Here is an 18,420-nt window from a genome sequence, read left to right as displayed (position 1 = left end):
AACAGAGGTGGAGGAGCCAAGTGGGATCAGACATACTGTGCATCACCAGTCGGGGGAATGCTGGCCCAGAGGTCACATTTTTTTTTTTGACAGTTATTTAGTCACAGGTGTTGGTACAACATGGACAGGAATACTCAGCAAGAGTTATTAAAACAGGGGTGGGGGGCTGGGTGGCTCAGTCGGTTAAGTGTCAGACTCTTGATTTTGGCTCAGGTTGTGATCTCAGGGTCATGAGATCGAGCCCCATGTCAGGCTCCGTGCTCAGCAGAGTCTGCTTGAGATTCTCTCTCCCTCTCCCTCTGCCCCTCCCGCTCATGCTCTCTAAAATAAATTTAAAAATCTTTAAAAAAAAAAGTTATCAAGAGAGGGCCTATGTTTCCTAACAAGAGAAGGTCCTGTTTCTTTTTTATTTTTTTTTTTGAGACAGAGAGAATGAGAGAGAGAGCACATGAGAAGGGGGAGGGTCAGAGGGAGAAGCAGGCTCCCTGCCGAGCAGGGAGCCCGATGCGGGACTCGATCCAGGGACTCCAGGATCATGACCTGAGCCGAAGGCAGTCGCTTAACCAACTGAGCCACCCAGGCGCCCGAGAAGGTCCTGTTTCTAAAAGAATAAAAGAACGGTGTCTGGGGCACCTGGGTGGCTCAGTTGGTTAAGTGGACAACTCTAGATTTCGGCTCAGGTCATGATCTCAAGGTCTTGGGGTCATGCCCCGCATCGGGCTCTGGGCTTAGGGGGGAGTCTGCTTGAGGATTTTCTCTCTCTCTCTCCCCCTGACCCTAACCCTGCTCACATGCACTCTCTAAAATAAATAAGTCTTTAAAAAAAAAAAATGGTGCCTGAATTGAGTGCCCATCAGAGATGCTGCCACATGGAAATACTACCCATGTTGTCTTTTTTTTTTTTAATTATGGTGAGAACACAACATGGGATCTACCCTCTTAACAAATGTTTAAGTATACAATATTGTAAAATGTAGACACCGTGTTGTACAGATCCCTCGAGTTTATTCATCTTGTATAACTAGAATTTTATGCCCAATGAACATCTGCCCCACTGCCCTCTCCCCCCAGCCCCCGGGGGCTGCTCTGTTCTCTTCTTCTCTGAGCTTGACTGTTTTAGACACTTCATATAGATGGAATCATCAGTATTTGTCCTTTTAGAACTGGCTTACTTCACATAACATAATGTCTCCAACATTCATCCACGTATAGTAGGATTACCTTCTGTTTTAACAAGGCTGAAAAATATTCCACTTGATGTATACACCACATTTTCTCTATCCATTCATCTGTCTATGGATAGATTGCATCCATATCTCGGCTGTTGTAATGAACATGGGGGTGCAGAAACCTCTTGGAGATCTTGATTTCAATGCCTTTGTATATATGCCCAGAAGTGGGATTATGATAGCTCCGAATCATATGGTAGTTTTATTTTTAGTTTTTTGAGGACCCTCCATCACGTTTTCCCCAGTGGCTGCACCATTTTATATTCCTGCCAACAGTGCACAAGGGTTCCGGTTTCTCCGCAATTGTACCAACACTTGCACATTCTGGTTTTTTATTTCAGCCATCCTTCCAGGTGTGAGGTGATCCCTCACTGTGGCTTTGACCCGCATTTCCCTAGGGACTGGTGATACTGACCACCTTTCCACACACCTGTTGGCCATATGCCTATCAAGTCTTTTGCCCATTTTCAAAATCAAGTTATTTTTGCTATTGAGCTGAAGGACGCCTTATTGTCTCCTAGGAGCCTTATTTTGCTTTTCCCAAAGTAAGTGCCACAGAACACGCAGCAGGACAGAGTAACGGTCCGGCACGGCCTTCAGACACGTGAATCCCAGCTCCGTGACCAGACGTGCCCCTCTGAGCACACAACCCCTCTGAGCCGCAGCTCCGGGCCATACGGTGCTGTTAGCACGCTGCCTACCCCCCAGGGGTTCTCAGGATTCTTTTTTAAGTAGCCTCCATGCCCAGCGTGGAGCTCAGTGCGGGGCTCAAACTCGTGACCCTGAGATTAAGACCTGAGCTGAGATTAAGAGTCAGATGCTTAACCGATGAGCCACCCAGGTGCCCCGGGTTTTTAAGGATTTTAAAGACACAGGTAAAGCTCGTTACACAGTGCCTGGTACACAGTAAGCTCTCAGGTTTTAAAAATGAAAGTCGTTATTTCATGGTGAATTTCTTACTTTCTCCCCAGCCAACAGCAAGCCAGTAAGAGATCATAGGTGTTTCATCTCAAGTGTATGGGTACTTCTCTGAATTAGACACATAAAAATAATGTACTTTTTCTACCCATTTCACTGTGACTCAATCATTTGACTATATGTCAACCAGTTAACAAACATTTGCCTTCGGGGCAATTCCCAGAGTTCGGTTAATAACCCCCAAGAGGCCAGAAGGTAGATGAGAGGGTTAACTAAGGCCAGCTGTCCAGGCTGAGGCTGAACCAGTTCGGTAAGACTCTAAAATCTGCCATTCCGCGGGTAAATCCAACTGTCTCGCATTTCACAGAGCACATGCTCATCCCTGTGCATCATTTTCAGGAAAAAACATAATTTTATGTACACCTGAAATGATGGGTGTGTGAGCCTGAGTCCCTGCCTGAGTCCCCTTGTCTCTCCTGTTCTGCTGAAGGCAGGGCCCGTCGCTCTTTCTAGCTGTGCCCAGACCAGCCCTTTCCTCCCCGACCTTGCCTGCAGCCTGGCGGACCTCGCAGCCTTGATCACGGGAGAGGCACCTTCAGCTGCTCCTCCTTTCTCCAGGTGCCCTACTGTCCCCCTTTCTTTCCCTGTGCTAATCCTACTGAGCTGTGCTCAGTGCAGGTAGCTTTCAGCCCCAGGGGCTTCTGCAGCCCATGTCTTGTTTAGTGGAAGCTCAAGGAAAATCCAGATGTTATTCCATGAAGCCACAGGAGACTACAAAAGACATCCTATGCTGAAGTCGATGTGACATTCCACATACGAAATGTACCCTCGTGTGTAGAACCCACACCTCCACATCCAGTTCTTTAAAGGCACATTCTTTACACTATGGGCATTAAAAACATTTTGCAGAACGACTTTCTCGTGTGAGCATTTTCTTTCTGCAGCAGTTACTACCAGACTTATCAGAGGTTATTGACAATGAGACAACAGTCAGGTCACATATAAAAATCATCTTTATGAAGGCTGGTCAGATCTTTGGTCTGATTTTAAATCAGGCAAGATTTTGCATCTGGAGTACTCTTGAAATAAAAATATGACCCTTTTATTCTACACTGGTGGTAGGTATGCTTTTCTGGGTGTAGCTCACACTTGTTTCCTTTGCCAACTGCATAATTAAGAGTTTGCACCTGTTACTTCGATTTGATTTAACTTGAATTGATTTAACTCTGTGCGTCTCCATCCTCATTGTATTTAAGACATCCAGCATAATTCCTCTTGCTTTACAGTCAAAAGGCTTCCTCTCAGACAAAGGAGTATGATGAGTAAAGGCTTTTATCTTACGTGTCTGACAACTTAATGTCACTACATACAATACTAAGATGGTCAGCCCCCTAAAAGGTTTATTATTTAGGTTGGGCATAATGTGTGAGCATTTATGACACACACTAATATATCTTTACCCTTGAGAAATGTCTGCCCTTCCCCCACTGTTAATTCCTACAGCCATGAAGCCGGGTCCGACAAGGTGGGCACCTGCAGTGGGTGGGGTGGGGGATCCACACGGTCCAGGCAGGGTGAGGAGGGCTCCTCACTTGAAGCAGCCCGGTGAGGGAGGACGGGCCTAAGGAGGGTGATGAGGACATCCATGCAGAGAAGTGGCTGTAATATGGTTGGTCTGGGTTTGGTTTGGGGCTTTTCTTACTGCTGTCCCGAGACAGTCTTGGTCAGTCCCCTTCCTAAGAGGCTAAGTCCACACTCCACCCAACTCCCTTACCAGAGGGGCTCCCCCTCTCTGGTGCCACTCTGCACCTGCCCCAACGGCCCCCGCTGTAGGCACCAGACAACCAGGGACAGCCCCTGTCAGAGGATTATCCAAATCTGCCAACCCACAAGCAGCTTTCAAAACCTAGCTATCGCGGCTGGGCTTTTCATTCATAAGATGCCCCCTCCAGTTCCAGTGTGCTGTCGCCCTGTCCCCGGGCACAACTGCCCGCATGGCCCAGCCCCCCTCATCTGGAGCTGCCTTTCATCCGTCTGAGCATCGGTAGGTTGTGTCCCAGCAGCAAAAGACTCTTGAAATCTTATAAAATGGTGGCCCCACTGTGATGTTTCTGGGCCCACGTGGGGAGAGGAGGCCACACGTGCAGGAGCGGGGGGCACCGAGGCATGATGTGTTGGGGCCCTGGCAGGGTGAGGAGGGTCTCCTCGTGGCACAGCGTGCAATCACGGTGTGCCACGGTGAGGAGGCGGCATCTGCAGAACCAGAGGGGAGCAGTGGGAGAACGAGCTGCCTCCCCGGTCCCTCGACTGTGAACACACTATTCTGTCCTCTGTAACAGCAAGTGCCTTGCGGCAACACACTCCGAGACTATGTCCCTATATTGTTCCTATTTTCACCCACAAATTTTCGCATCCATTGAGGATTCTTGCCTATAAGAATCTACTGTGGTTTTGTCAAATGGTGAGGATGAAGTTTTCTGAAAACTAAAAATAACCTCAGAGGCTTTTGTGCCGGACTTGCAAACTACAGCCTGGGGCCAAATGCAGCCCGCTGCCCGTTTTAGTAAATGAAGGTTTCTGGGACCCAGGCAGGCCCGTTCGCTTGTGCACCATCTAGACTTCCCGCTGCAGGGACCCAGCTGAGGAGAGGCGGCAGGTCCTGCACGTCCCCCACAAGGCTAAACCACACTCGGGCCTCACAGAGCAAGGTCTGCCAGCCCCTGTGTTGAGGAAAACACTGCATTTATGAGACAGGTACAGAATGTTTAATAAAGAACTAGGAAAATAATTCTTATAAAGTAAAAACCTGACCAAATCATCAAAATAAAAAAATCAACAGAAAGATTGAAAAACAAAATTGAGACAATATTCCAGAAGAACAAAAGACTAAGATAGAAATAATCAAAAAATCAATCCAAAAAGCATGACAATTGATTAATAAAAGCTACAGAAAAAGAGAAAATACTTTTTTTTTAATCCAGAATTCAAGTAAAAAATTCTTTAAATGACCCATAATGAATGAAAAAGATTTACTCCAAGGCACAGTGTCTTGAAATTTTGAAATACCAAGCAAGAGAAGAGAAAGAGAACAGCTCACATACAAAGGAAGAACAGTCAAAATGGCACAAGCTCCACCGACAGCAATGCTAGGATATGCGCACATGTTAAAACTGTCTTCACGTTCTAGGAGAAAACATCTGTCATCCTGCAGTGTCTACCCAATTAAACTATCCATCAGACGTTTTCAGGAACTCATGGATCCAAAATGTGTCTCCCATGTCACTTTTCTTAGAAAGCGGCAGGAGAATGTGCACCACACACACACACACAAAAAAGGATATAAATCAAGAAAGAGGAAGACAAGACTCCATAAAATAAGATTCCCACAGGAACTTCCCAGGATGACAGCTGTCCAGCAGGGCTAAAAAGAAGTTTAAAGCAAACAGAGGTAGAACTCTGGAAATGAAATAGCCTGGAGAAAAAATAGAATTCGTAGATTATTTGATATGATTGATTTAGAAAAAAAATACTGAAAAAATTGACCAACATACGAAAGACTGAACTTCTTGGAAAATTTAAGTTTCACCAAAGCCATGCAAGAAAAAAGGGAGACAATTATGCATCCAAGAAAAATAAAAAGTTGTAAAAGAGAGAAGTGCTCTATTACTCTCTGTGACTGCAGGGAACGATACCACAGTCATAATTAACAAGCCATAACAACTTATATAAAATTGCTATATTGATATGATGCAAGACAGGAGATGACTGGAATAGAAAAGCTACTATTTTATCTACCTTAAGTGAATAGATGTCTGAAACTGACAAATCCAGAAACAGCCACAGAAGAATATTATTTAGAAATATGGGGGCAAACCTGAGAAGAAACAGCTTTAAACAGCTGAACGTTATCTTAGACCCACGAGGGGACAGGTGGGGGCAGGCCTGGGTCTTCTGGCACCATTTGGTGATGTGTGGTGTGCACACCGTGCTCTGATAAGATGCTCACAGACGCCAGGACGCCGTGAGTGCCCTTCCTCGCCCGCGCTCACCCTTCCCCCCGGCACTGCCCGGAGCAAAGTCAGATGTGAAGGGCTCCCAGGCTCGTCAAGTCAGAATTTGTGCCTGCCTCCTTCATGCTCCCATAGCTGCTGGTATATTCCTTCATGCTCCCATAGCTGCTGGTATATTCCTTATAATAATTTCTGTTGATTCAACAAATCGTGAGTATTATGAGACTGGCATCCTGTTAGATGCTGGAGATAGAGTAGTAAACAACACAGCAGAGTCCTGCTCACGGGACTAGCAGTCTGACAGGCAGACATTACACACACACTCAATTCAGTATGGACAAGAGTTCTAACAAGACGCCCCAGCCTCAGTTTCCCCCCCATCCAGATAGTGTTCCCCTGGGGCTAAAGAGAACCGTGCTTGGTCTCTGCCTCTGCCTGTCTTCCGACATTTCCATAACATCTACACCCTCCACAGTTTAACTCAATGAGTTCCAGGCATCACCACAGTCTCGGGGTCGTTTTCCAGTTCTGACCTGGAGGTGACACGTGGCTTCTACTACTTGCCTCTCCTGACGTCTTCATGGCTCAGGCCACTGCCTCTCCATCCCCCCACACTCACCCAGATGGGGCAGGTGCTCTGCACCTCTCTGGTGGTACCACGAAATAACATGATCCCCTGCTCTCTGCTCTGACCCAGATTTCAGATTTCTCCCTTCCCAGGGCTCCCACCCGAGGCCCCAGAGATCAGGACAGCAGGGAAAGCAAGGACGGCATCGGGGCAGGAGTCCTTTGTACTGTCACTTTCTTTGGCTAAGAACCTAATATCTGTCCCAGATCTTTTATTGCTGTCTTCAGGCAGCTCACACACACACACACACACACACAAACATCCCTCAAGAGAGACAGCTGATCAGATAGCTCAGGATGAGAAACAAAAATAGAGAGGAGGGGACGCGCCTCCCAGTAGGAGCAACACGGCATTTCAGAAATCACTTCTGAGGGCGCCTGGGTGGCTCAGTTGTTACGTGTCTGCCTTCGGCTCAGGTCATGGTCCTGGGGTCCTGGGATCAAGCCCCACATCGGGCTCCCTGCTCCACGGGAAGCCTTCTCCCTCTCCCACTCCCCCTGCTTGTGCTCTCTCTCTTGCTGTGTCTCTCTCTGTCAATAAATAAATAAATAAATAAATAAATAAAATCTTAAAAAAAAAGACATCACTTCTGAGAGTAACCTTAAGTAGGAGATAAACACATGATCAAAAAATAATCTATACAATCTAAAATGAATTTAGAACAAAATCCCTAAAAAAAAAGAAAACACATATACTTAGATACACGTTACCCCTGTTTGAAGCCCAAGTATCTGTCATATCTCTTAAAACACTTTTGCAGAGGATGTGCTCACCACTAACTCATCCGTCTGGGTCCCACTAATGTCCAGCTGGGGGTCTTCACTGCATTTGTATCACACTTGATTTCAGATACATCTTACCTTGTGAGGTAAGCACTTGCCAAATTTAGTTTCATTAAATACTAACGTGGCTGCTGAATGCCATGAATACAGCACTTTCTCATTTTAATGGATACCATGAAGTTCATATTTAAATACACTTTTTCATTTTGGGTTCTAGCCAATAAAGAAAAAAACCTTTATCTCCACCGCACACACACACAGGCATGTACACACACACGTGCACAGTGATCACATGCACACACATACACGCACACTGATCACAGTGATCACACACACAGTGATCATATGCTTAAGCAGAATTCCTTGTCTTTTAAATCATGAGGGCAAAAGAGAAGGAAATATCTTTTTCCTTATTTTATATGAGTTTTCATTGGGACATGCTATTTTCACGTTTTTAAAATTTAACTTAATTCTCTAAACATTAACTTTAAAATGACCCATAAATCATAATTTCTAATGTGAAAGAAGAAGACATCAAACAGACGACTGCTTTATTTCAACTTCCAACACCAAGAACACAACCGGTGAGTCCAAAATAAACAAACAGCAACAATAATTTGCCACCTCCTGCCAATACTTAGTATGTTGTCCCAAACCAGTGGTTTATTTTTGCTATCCTCAGGTAAAGGACCAGGCTGACGATGAAGTATTCTTCCGTCTCTTTGATCCACACCAGCTCCATGTGCACTTTTCCTTCCGAGTCCACATAGTCAACATAGTAAGTGTGTCCCAAGAAGTTAGGCCCATCAGAGGGCCCGGAAGATCTCATGCAAACAGGGGAACTGAAACACCAAAAGGGTTTCCCATATTCATCCAAAAGGGTTACGTCCATTATAGAACAACTCTACAAAATAAACACAAATACTCATGGGTGTAAGGGCAAAATGGCCAATTGGACCTGATTTCCAGGTCTAACTAATACATGTGTAAATGTGTAAATGAAGCCTTGTTGTGAAGGATGAAGTGAAAGGGGAGGGAGGAGATAGAAGAGAACAGAGTTACAGAAGAAGGCAGGGCCACACCAAGACGGTGAGAGAGCAAGAAGCGTTGGAGGGACTAGGAACCAGGGGCGCTGTGGGGCGACGGACAGGGCGGCAAGGCGACTGTCCACATCACCTCCACCACCGCAAGCAGCAACCAGTGCCAGTAAATGCATCTCCGATAAACAAAAGAGCAATGAAACAGGGGTGGGGGCAGCGAGAACAGCACAGGGATGTTGGTGATCATTACACGCCTGCAAGGAGACAGTAAAGCGAGCCCCCAGCTGTCGGTGGTAGTAACTCACGGGAAAGAGATGGAAGAAGTATTTATAAGACACACTGAGCAGTATCTGGTATCGGGAGGTGAGGGTAGGTGAGAAGGGGGCGCTAACCTCCTACTCTCTCCCCACTGCTGCAGAAGGGCAGGGTCTGGGGAGAAGAAACGTGTCCCTTTCAGCCACGCTGCACCTACAATGCCACGTGAAGAGTCACTGCTGTACGGGGACTCGAGTCGGGGGAGATGCTGATAATGATTATTATTTTACACTGATTTTTTAGCTGTGGTAAAACACACGCAACGGAACTTTACCACTGCAACCGTTTTTAAGCGTACAGCTTAGTGGCATTAAGTGACACTGCTGTGCGGCCTTCAGTACCGTCGACCTCCAGAGCCCTTTTCATCTCGCAAGCCCCAAACTCTGGACCCATTAACTTCCCAGCCCTCCCTCCCTGCAGCCCCTGGGAACCACCATTCTACTCAATGTCTCTGTGAACTGACCACTCTCGGGACTTTGTAAAGTGGAATCTTACAGTATTTGACCTTTTGTGTCTGGCTTATTTCACTTAACATAATGCCCTCTAGGTTCATCCATGTTGTAGCGTGTGCCAGAATCTCCTTCCTTTGTTGGGTGGGACAATAGTCCATAGTATGTGTACACCACCTTGTGTTTATCCGTTCAGCGGCTGGTGGACACTGGGTTTCTTCCACCTTTTGACTCTTGTGAAAAAATGCTGCTATGAAATGAACATGAGTGTGTAACATTAGCTATATTTTTTAACATGTTCTGTGTACTAAACACTAGTCCAAGCAGTTTACATATACTATTTTATTTAATTCTCAAGAATTTTTTTTCTCAAGAAACTACGAGGTAGTATGAAGGCTAAAATTTTCTAACACTTCCCTTTTTAAGAAATGGCTCATTATTTGCCATGACTTATGCCCTGTGTTAGTATTTTATTAACTGGAATTTAAACGCTTACTCTTAGATATCTGCATAAAATGAACAATGATATCAACCTAATTATAGAGACACAGGTATTACAAATACCTAGACAGATATATAAAGATATTATAGATGTCAGCATAAACACTGCTTTCAGAGATCTATACACGATTAAATGTGGCCAATAGCACTGACCATTTGGACCTGAGTATGATCAGGCCAAAGAGTCCTGACTCAAAAAAGTGTTTCTCAGAGAGAAATTAAAGGAACACAAACATTCCAAAAGTTAAAAAAAAAAGAGAGGGAGATGGTCTAGTAAGTAAGGGATGAGAAGTGGTTCCCACCTCTGGAGGAGACCTGAGTGAAGAACGAGCCAACATGAACCATCCCCGGCCCCCGACGGCAGAGAGTACAGACCAGAGCCGAAAGCCCCTGCCCACATGAGGTGGGGGCCACCCAGCGAGACAGTCTGAGGAGCCCAACACTAGACCCTCCACGTCCTGGAACAGCACACATCTACCCATCACACCCTCTGCTTCTGGCAGAACAGGGACCACAGTTCACAGACCATGGAGAAGGGCTCACTGGGGCTGAGAGCAGGGGGAACCAAAGCGAACCCTGAGAGCTAGAATGTGTCTGTCTGTGCTCAGGCAGCCAGAGCCCTTCTGGAATAAACAGCTATCATCATGGCCATTTGATGAAGGAAGCTCCGTGGCCATGTCAACGCCCAAGATAATACACCTGGTCAGGTGGTCATGCGGACCCAAGACTTTCTTTACCCCATCGCCCTTCATTATCTTAACTACTGGTTTAGCAGTCTCTCGGTTTTGTTACTTAAAACCTCATCAAAATCTGGCAGCACAGACACAGTGGCTAGAACCATGAGCAAGGAGGAGGCCGTGAGAAGAAGGTGACACCCTGGGCTGCCCCAACATTTCAGAGGAAGATGGAGAAGGAAATCCAGGAGGAACGGTCGAGAGGTGTAAGAACTCTGATAAGGATGCTGCTCATGAGCCCTGAGCCCTTCAGGAAATGGCTTCCTGTCTGCTGTCGGCCCCTCAGCTGCCGACAGAGTTGTGAGCTATCTCCCAAAGCCCTCCTGGTTCTAAAAGCCTAGCATTCTCCAGTTCCTACATATCCTATGGAACACCCGGCACACAGTGGCACAAAAACCCTTTAACAGCCTCAACTCCAAATTCTTTATCCTGGCCTGTGAGGCCCCTTGTGAGCGCCCCCCAGCCTGCCTTTCCACCCACCTCCTGCTACTCCCTCCCTCCTCTGGTGCATTCCTCACTGGGTGCGGAGCCCGGTCACACTGGGGAAGCTCAAGATGGATAGACAGCCGCCGCTGGGCTCTTCCACCCCTTTCCAGGCTCAGTGGATACCCAAACGCTGCTTCACAGAGCACAGAGGCCACCTCCTCCTTCATGCACGTGGGGTGTCGGGTTCCTCTCAAGGTGCCGACTCCTTTAATCACCCAGCACTGCCAGCAAACCCACCAGGGCATCTTTCTTGGGGGCTGGGGTGGGGGCACAGCCGCCATCACACACCAAACCCGGGACACGCCCATCGGCAGGCTTCACTATTCTTACATAAAGCACAACCACACTTACACTAAAATATCTAGCTTGAATTACAACGGATGCCGAGCTCCATATAGATCTAGAAGTAAGTTACATTAAAATAACACAAAAAATGCCAAGGCATGAAAGGAGAAAGTACAAGGAATGGATATAAGAAAAGCCTTACCAAAGGAAACTCCATCCATCAGCACTTCTGATAGGAACAGAGAGAAGGCAGGGCAGGAGAGCGGTTTTGACTGGCACTGAATTCTACCGAAGCCTGCGGCAGCGACCACCCTGCCATTCAAATGGCCTGTGTAAGACACACTGGCGAGCGGTCGGAGAGCAGCGGGCCTGTGCGGGCTCAGCACTAACAGCACCGGGGCAGGCGGCTCTACAATGTATTTGAGACCACAATCTGACTTTGAAAAGAAAAAGAAAACCTCATCAGCTTTTAACGTGATGTTTTTAAGTGTTTACGGCTGAGCAATCCCCCGTATAAAATGACGAGTTGCTGACGTTGGACTCCAGGCACCCAGGCAAGAGTTAGGTCTGGTTTGAACGACCGACGGGGCCACCCTCGCACTCCCGTGCTCCTCTGGCAGAGAAGAACCCCCTGTGAAGAGTAACCAGGAGGACCCCAGAGAGCCCACCCGTGACCACACACCTCTCCAACAACACAGTGGGACGGGCGGCTCCGCCGTCCGTCATTATCATGATCATCGATACCCGTCCCGGGCCCAGAGTTGCCGGCCTGGGTGACACTTTCTCACTGACCTGCGCCCCAACGGCATGCTGAGCGACAGTCCGGAAGGCTGTTTCCACAATCTCCGCCACAAGCATGCTGCTTTGTTTTTTGGTTTTTCATAGTTACATGTATTTAAGAAACTTTTTTACGGTTTACCCTTGTTAATAAAATGTTTTTAACTCCTTGAGAGCAATTTCTCAAAACATGTTTTATAGTTTCACTACAGTTACGCTGCTCAGATGCCTGAGGGAAATGCCTGACCTGCGTGGCAAACACCAGGGACAGGACATCACTTACCTCGACTTTTCTTCTTTAGGAACTCTGAGGATATCTCAGTCCTAATACCAAACCCCAAAATTACGAACAGGAAAACACAAATGGACCTTGCCCAGCCGCAGCAGGCCCCCGGGAGAGGGTACAGCCGTAGAGCCCCACTCCAGCTCCCCCCAGAGCCCAGCTGGGAGAAGAACTGCAGGGGAAAGTGTGCAGGGACACGCAGTCCATGCCTGACTGCAAGGACCCAAAACCCCGTTTTCAGATCGAGCCATTTTGCTGGAAACATGCATTCCTGAGTCACGTCGGTCTAGCGACCTACAGAATCACGGCCTGGAGCTCATTTTGAAGCTACACCTTCGGCTTCTGGTTGCTGTAAAAAATCTGTCCCCGCATTTGCAGCTAAAATGCTATTTAGGATGGTCTGTTCCACAGCTTAGTCTGCCCTACCTAAAGTCCCACCTGAGACTATGTGTGTGACGAGAGCTAGGACAGAGCTCTGTTTCTCTGTAGAATTACTCCACATCCCTCCCTCTGCTCTCATCCTGCTCCAAATACCAGAAAACACAGAACAAATTACATCAGTTTTAAAATCACACAGACACGTTAAGTCTTCAGTATCTGTATTCTGCCTTTCTTGGACCACAAGGTCTACTCTGACTATAATATTTTATTTTAGTACATATTTTTATAAAACCCATTAAAAAAAACCAGATCTGTGTTCTTAAAAGACATGAAGCAATATTCTTTTATATATGATAAAAATAATCTATACCAAAGTTTAAATATTTGTTTTCAAATAAATAAGGGCTAATAAAGCAGCCCACTGTATCAAATAGCAAGTGGCTCAAGAGATAATACTTAATGATAATTAACTGTTTTTAACACTCAATGATAACACTGCCGTTGTCATCATCAGTAATTGTTCTAACAAAGTGTCCACACTTGTACGGCAGAATAGAGGCGTGTTACTGACGACAGATCCCAATGCCTCACCAGGAATACGTAAATGCTATTCATCCCACAAAACAAAGATGGAGAACAATGAGAACCAGGGGCAGCCATGGGCACAAGATCACAGAAGAAACAAAACTACGTCTCAAAGGCTCTCATCCTCCTCCGCCTCCTCTTCTTTCCCCCTTCACCGCCGACCCCCAACTAAATAAATTCTCCCATCCATGTGGCTAATTTTTGACGAGGCACAAATTGATGTAACTGTTCAAGGGAGGGTATTCAAGGAAATATCTGTATCCTGACTTATAACTTGATGTAAGAGCAAGTAAGATGTTGAGTAAATGCTACTTGCCTGGTCCAACCTAGAGCTCCCCTTTTTCTCCATAAGACAGACAGACAGAGGGGCTTCAAGGGAGGGCAGGGGTACAAAAACATTGCTGCATACTACGCACCACTCCTGATCCCCCACACTCAACAAGAAACAGAAGGTACAAGCTAAGAGAATGTGCACATATCTTCAGACATTAGAACACTAAAACTAGGACTTTAAAAGCAGTATCAAAGATATACATAGACAGACTTTTTTTTTTATTATACAGAAACCAGGTTACATTAAGAAAATAAAACAACAAATTACCTTTATACAGCCATCGAAAACATCAGTTCTCCAAGAGAGGCCAACTTTTCCAATAAGAGGTAGGTGTTCTGTGTTATTTTTGAAACTTATAACAACAAGCTTCACATATCCATTTTCAATGGATCCTGAAAAGATTTAAGATTTTTTAAATTATGACATATCCATGCAGGACAAGTCAAGACTCTTTAGGCTTGCCGTTTCATAAAGAATGCCTCATCTAGCCACGTCCTGGATGCAGGCATCTGGCTTGAGGCCGGTGGCGTACCCACACTCCAGAGACAGAGACACAAGTGCACACTCCGGAAACACGATCTCAAAGAAGGTGGCGGGAGCTGACTGGGGTGAACCTGGATCTCACCTGTCACCGATGAGAGGTTGCTAAGGAGGCCGAGGTTCTTCTGATTTGATTAAGCTAACAGCAGTACAAACAGTACACAAGAACTGTGGAGCTTTCCAGAAAGCAGATGCCAGAGTGGTGCAGACATGAGATGTGAGGGAGCAAGGCGGGCAATGTCCAGAGGACTGAGGAACTTAAGAGCAGGGAAGTATGGAAGAGATGAGAAGCCCCACGCACATAAAGGAATAAACATCTTTCATGTGCTTATTGGTAAGTAAAAATCCTTGCACTTGCTACCAACAGCTTGAGACCAGAGGCCTTGCCCCTTCTCTGACTAGTTAAACACTGACCAAGAGCTACCTGGCCGCTAGCAAGGGCCCAACACAATCCAGGTGCACGAGTTCCACTATCCAAGGCCCTGATGCTCGGACAGCCCCCAGGACTGCTGAGCTTCCCGTGACCATGAGCTCTGCACCCTCCTTTTACGTGCCCTAAAAAGTGACCAGCACGCGGGACAACATAACAGCTCCTTCACTTGTACGCAGGCTTTCTTCAGAGAGAGACACCTCGACAAAGGTAAGATGTGAGTCACAGGGCAAAGCAGACAGAAGAATGGGGAAGAACAAATGTTCTTTGGCCTTAGGTGGGTTATTTCAGGAGAAAAATAAAGCCAAAGCTAGGCTGCCTTAGGAGCCAAAAGTCCCACCCTAGAAACTCAGCACGGTGCTGTCACGTAAGCCGAGCCTTAGTGCCGCTTTGCCAGCAGCCTCTTCTGTGACACGGTAATGGCTCTAAGGGAGAGACCCCCAGGAGCAGAGCTTTCCAGCCCTGCAGGAGGGTGCTGGGAGCCCATCTGTACCAAGGACAGAGGCAGCCCACGACGTGGTCCCCTCGCTGCTGAGTAATTACCAAGGACCGTGCAGCTCCTCTCCTCCTCTCCCCCGGTGAGGGAGCCAATGCCAAATGACACTGACCCTTCCCGGCAAGAGCTCCACTGTCACCTCGGCAGGGCTCGACGGAAGCAGGGAGGAAATCTGTGAGAAGGGAAGCCTCAGAGGAGACGTGGTAATGACATTCTGAACGGACCAGATGTGGTTCTGCTCTGCTCTATATTACTGCACAGCCATGTGCAAAATCGAGAGAGACCTCCGACCGGCTGGCATGTGCACTGGCAGTGAGACGATGCCGTACAGAAAGCCGCGAGTTCATTTTCCATGTGGCTTGTCCTCAGGCCACTACAGAAAATGGACCCCAAAGTACAACAGCCAATAACATCTCAATGGCAATTGTCTAAGCTAATAAACATGAAATCTCTGTGGAAGCAAGGACTGTTGTTATTTTATTACCAAATATTCTCCCGCTTTAGAACAACTTTAACATTTGCAGTATCTTGAAAGGTCAGAGCTCTCTGGGCATGCTCTGTAAGTGCTTGTATCTATCAGAGACAAAGGTTAAGCTCACCCTACATTTAAACAATCTGCACACTGAATGTATGTGTGAAAACGTGTATATATAAAATAGGCAATATTTTTGAGTATTTACTGTACACCAGCCATTGTGTTAGGCACTTTATGTAGAGTAGCTTAAAAGACTACTTTAAAATATCTTAAAATCCTACTATTAATTAGGTATTACAGTTTTCTGAATTCACAGGTGAGAGAAGGGCACACAAAGAGATTAACTGTACGTCACCCAAGGTCATACCACTGGTAAGTGACAGAGACATGATTCAAACATTATGTGTCTATTATAAGATGGATCTTATAACAGATTAAAACATATACAAAAAGGGGAAACATAATCACCTATTTGCTTAAATACTGAGAATTTATAATATAGATTTAAATTCTCATAAAGTTTTGCTTTTGTATTACTGCCAATAGAGAAAAATCTATAAATTAGCAGACAATATTTGCTGGGGAATCACTTATGGCTCCCCCAAATTTGTGGCAATTCCTGCGTCTATGTGTCTCATGCTTACTCCTCTCCCCTCCCCAAACTTCGTATAACTAGGTCATAAGTGGCCTGGTTCCCTCACTTGAGCTAACATACCCTTAGTGAATTCCTGTGTTGCTTAAACCCATCAGAATAAATTCTGTTGTTAGAAACTCCAACTCTAACCTACCAAACCACAAGACCATCCCCAAAATGCAGAGAAATTAAATTCAAGGCTCACTGCCCTTGGCTTCAAGTGACATTCACTTACAAGCCTGGATTTTAGAGTCATGAAGGCCTCATTCCAAGCCCTGCCCAGCCATTTACTAGCTGTGTAACCATGGTCAAGTTCTAAGCTGAGTAAAATAAGGACACAAATAGAAAGTACTTTATAAGGCTTTGTGAAGATTAACAAAATGAAGAATACACATTAACATTACAGGGTAGATTATTATATATCCCAGGCTAGATGTGCTAAGCACCTTATATGTATTACATCCTCTAAGAGCCAAGCCTACTGCCAAGTAGAAAGTAGGTATGTAGCACGTGCATAGACAAGACTCAATAATTATAAACACATCTGTTTGCCCAAATGATCTACATATTTAATGCAATCACAATCATAAACCCAGCGGGCATTTTAATAACTTATGAAGAATCAATATAGAAAAATAAGTAAATAATAAAATTTGATAATCTGATTCTAAAATTCATATGGAAATACTAAGGACCTATAAAATAGCCACACAATCTTAGGAAGAAAAAAAGCTGACTTCAAGACTTACTCTAGAGGTACAGCAATCAAAACAGTGCGGCATCCCTGTAAGACACGCAAATAGATGAACAGAACAGAATAGATGGGTCCAAATACAGACCAACACTTTTACACGCAATTGACTTTTAACAAAGACATCAAAGTAATTCAATGAGACAGTCTTTTCACAAATGGTGCAAAAAAACTTATTATCCATATGGAAAAACAGAATGAACCTCAACCCTTACCTTATACTTAACACAAAAATTAATTAGAGATGGATCATGGATCTAAATATAAAGGTTAAAACCATAATACAACTGGAGGAAAGAATATCTCTATAACTTGGAGTAGGAAAAGTTTTTAAGCCCCCCCCCAAAAAAATTACAAAATAAAAAAACTGATAAATTAGATTTCATCAAAATGAGAAACTTCTGATCATTAAAAGACACCATTAAAAGGCAAGAATACACAGTGGGGAAAGGACAGTCTCTTTGATGAATGGTGCTGGGAAAATTGGACAGCCACAGCAAAAATAAAAATAAAACTGGACCACTATCTTACACCATATCCAAAAATTAACTCAAAATAGATTAAGACTTGAATGTAAGACCAGAAACCATAAAACTCCTAGAAAAAAACATAAGCTCCTTGATATAGATCTTGGCAATACATTTTTGGATCTGCCTCCAAAAGCAAAGTCAACAAAAGCAAAAGTAAACAAATGGGACTACTTCAAACTAAAAAGCTTCCACACCACTAAGGAAACCATCAACAAAGTGAAAAGATAACCTACTGAATAGGAGAAAATATTTGCAAATAATATGGCCAATAGGGGTTGATATGCCAAAGAACTCATAAAACTCAATATCAAAAGAAAATCTAATTAAAAAGGGACAGAGGATATAAAAATGTTTTTTCCCAAAGAAGACATCCAGACGGCTAACAGACACATGAAAAGATGCTTGAAATCACTCATCATAAGAGAATGCAAATCAAAGTCACCCTGAGATCTCCTCACACCTGTCAGAAGGGCCAGTATCAAAAAAAAAAAAAAAAAAAGAAAAAAGAAATAACAAGTACTGGTGAGAATGTGGAGAAAAGGGGATCCTTGTGCACTGTCGGTGGGAAGTAGCTGCACTAATTTACACTTTCTACCATGGAAAGCAGTACAGATGATCCTCAAAAATGTTTTTTTAAAAACTACTGTATGATCCAGCAACTCCACTTTTGGGTATTTGTACAAAGGAAATATAATCACTATGTCAAAAAAAAAAAAAAAAAAAAAAAGAAAACTTTGCATCGCCATGTTCACTCCAGCATTATTTACAATAGCCAAGGCATGAAACAACCTAAGTGCCCATCAATGGATGAATGGAAAAAATATGTA

At 45.0% G+C, this 18,420-nt stretch overlaps 1 protein-coding gene across 3 annotated transcripts in view; it reads right to left on the bottom strand.

The window, feature by feature from the left end:
- Nucleotides 1-18,420, bottom strand: part of FBXO15 (F-box protein 15) — a 74,928-nt gene that overhangs the window by 19,791 nt on the left and 36,717 nt on the right. The window contains exons 9-10 of one of the 3 annotated variants that reach the window (XM_032422881.1): nt 14,005-14,129; nt 7,397-8,471 (exon numbers count right to left, since the gene is read on the bottom strand). In XM_032422881.1, coding sequence (XP_032278772.1) covers nt 8,205-8,471; nt 14,005-14,129 — 392 coding nt within the window. In that variant the 3' untranslated portion in view covers nt 7,397-8,204. Of the gene's footprint in view, nt 1-7,396; nt 8,472-11,089; nt 11,815-14,004; nt 14,130-18,420 lie in introns of those variants that run through there. The other 2 variants (XM_032422880.1, XM_032422882.1) reach the window with 2 other exon arrangements.

The sequence above is a fragment of the Phoca vitulina genome, unplaced genomic scaffold, assembly GCF_004348235.1.
Source record: "Phoca vitulina isolate PV1807 unplaced genomic scaffold, GSC_HSeal_1.0 scaffold27, whole genome shotgun sequence".
NCBI lineage: Eukaryota > Metazoa > Chordata > Mammalia > Carnivora > Phocidae > Phoca > Phoca vitulina.
The sequence above is the reverse complement of the archived record's forward strand: the minus strand, read 5'-3'. Positions and strand labels throughout refer to the sequence as shown.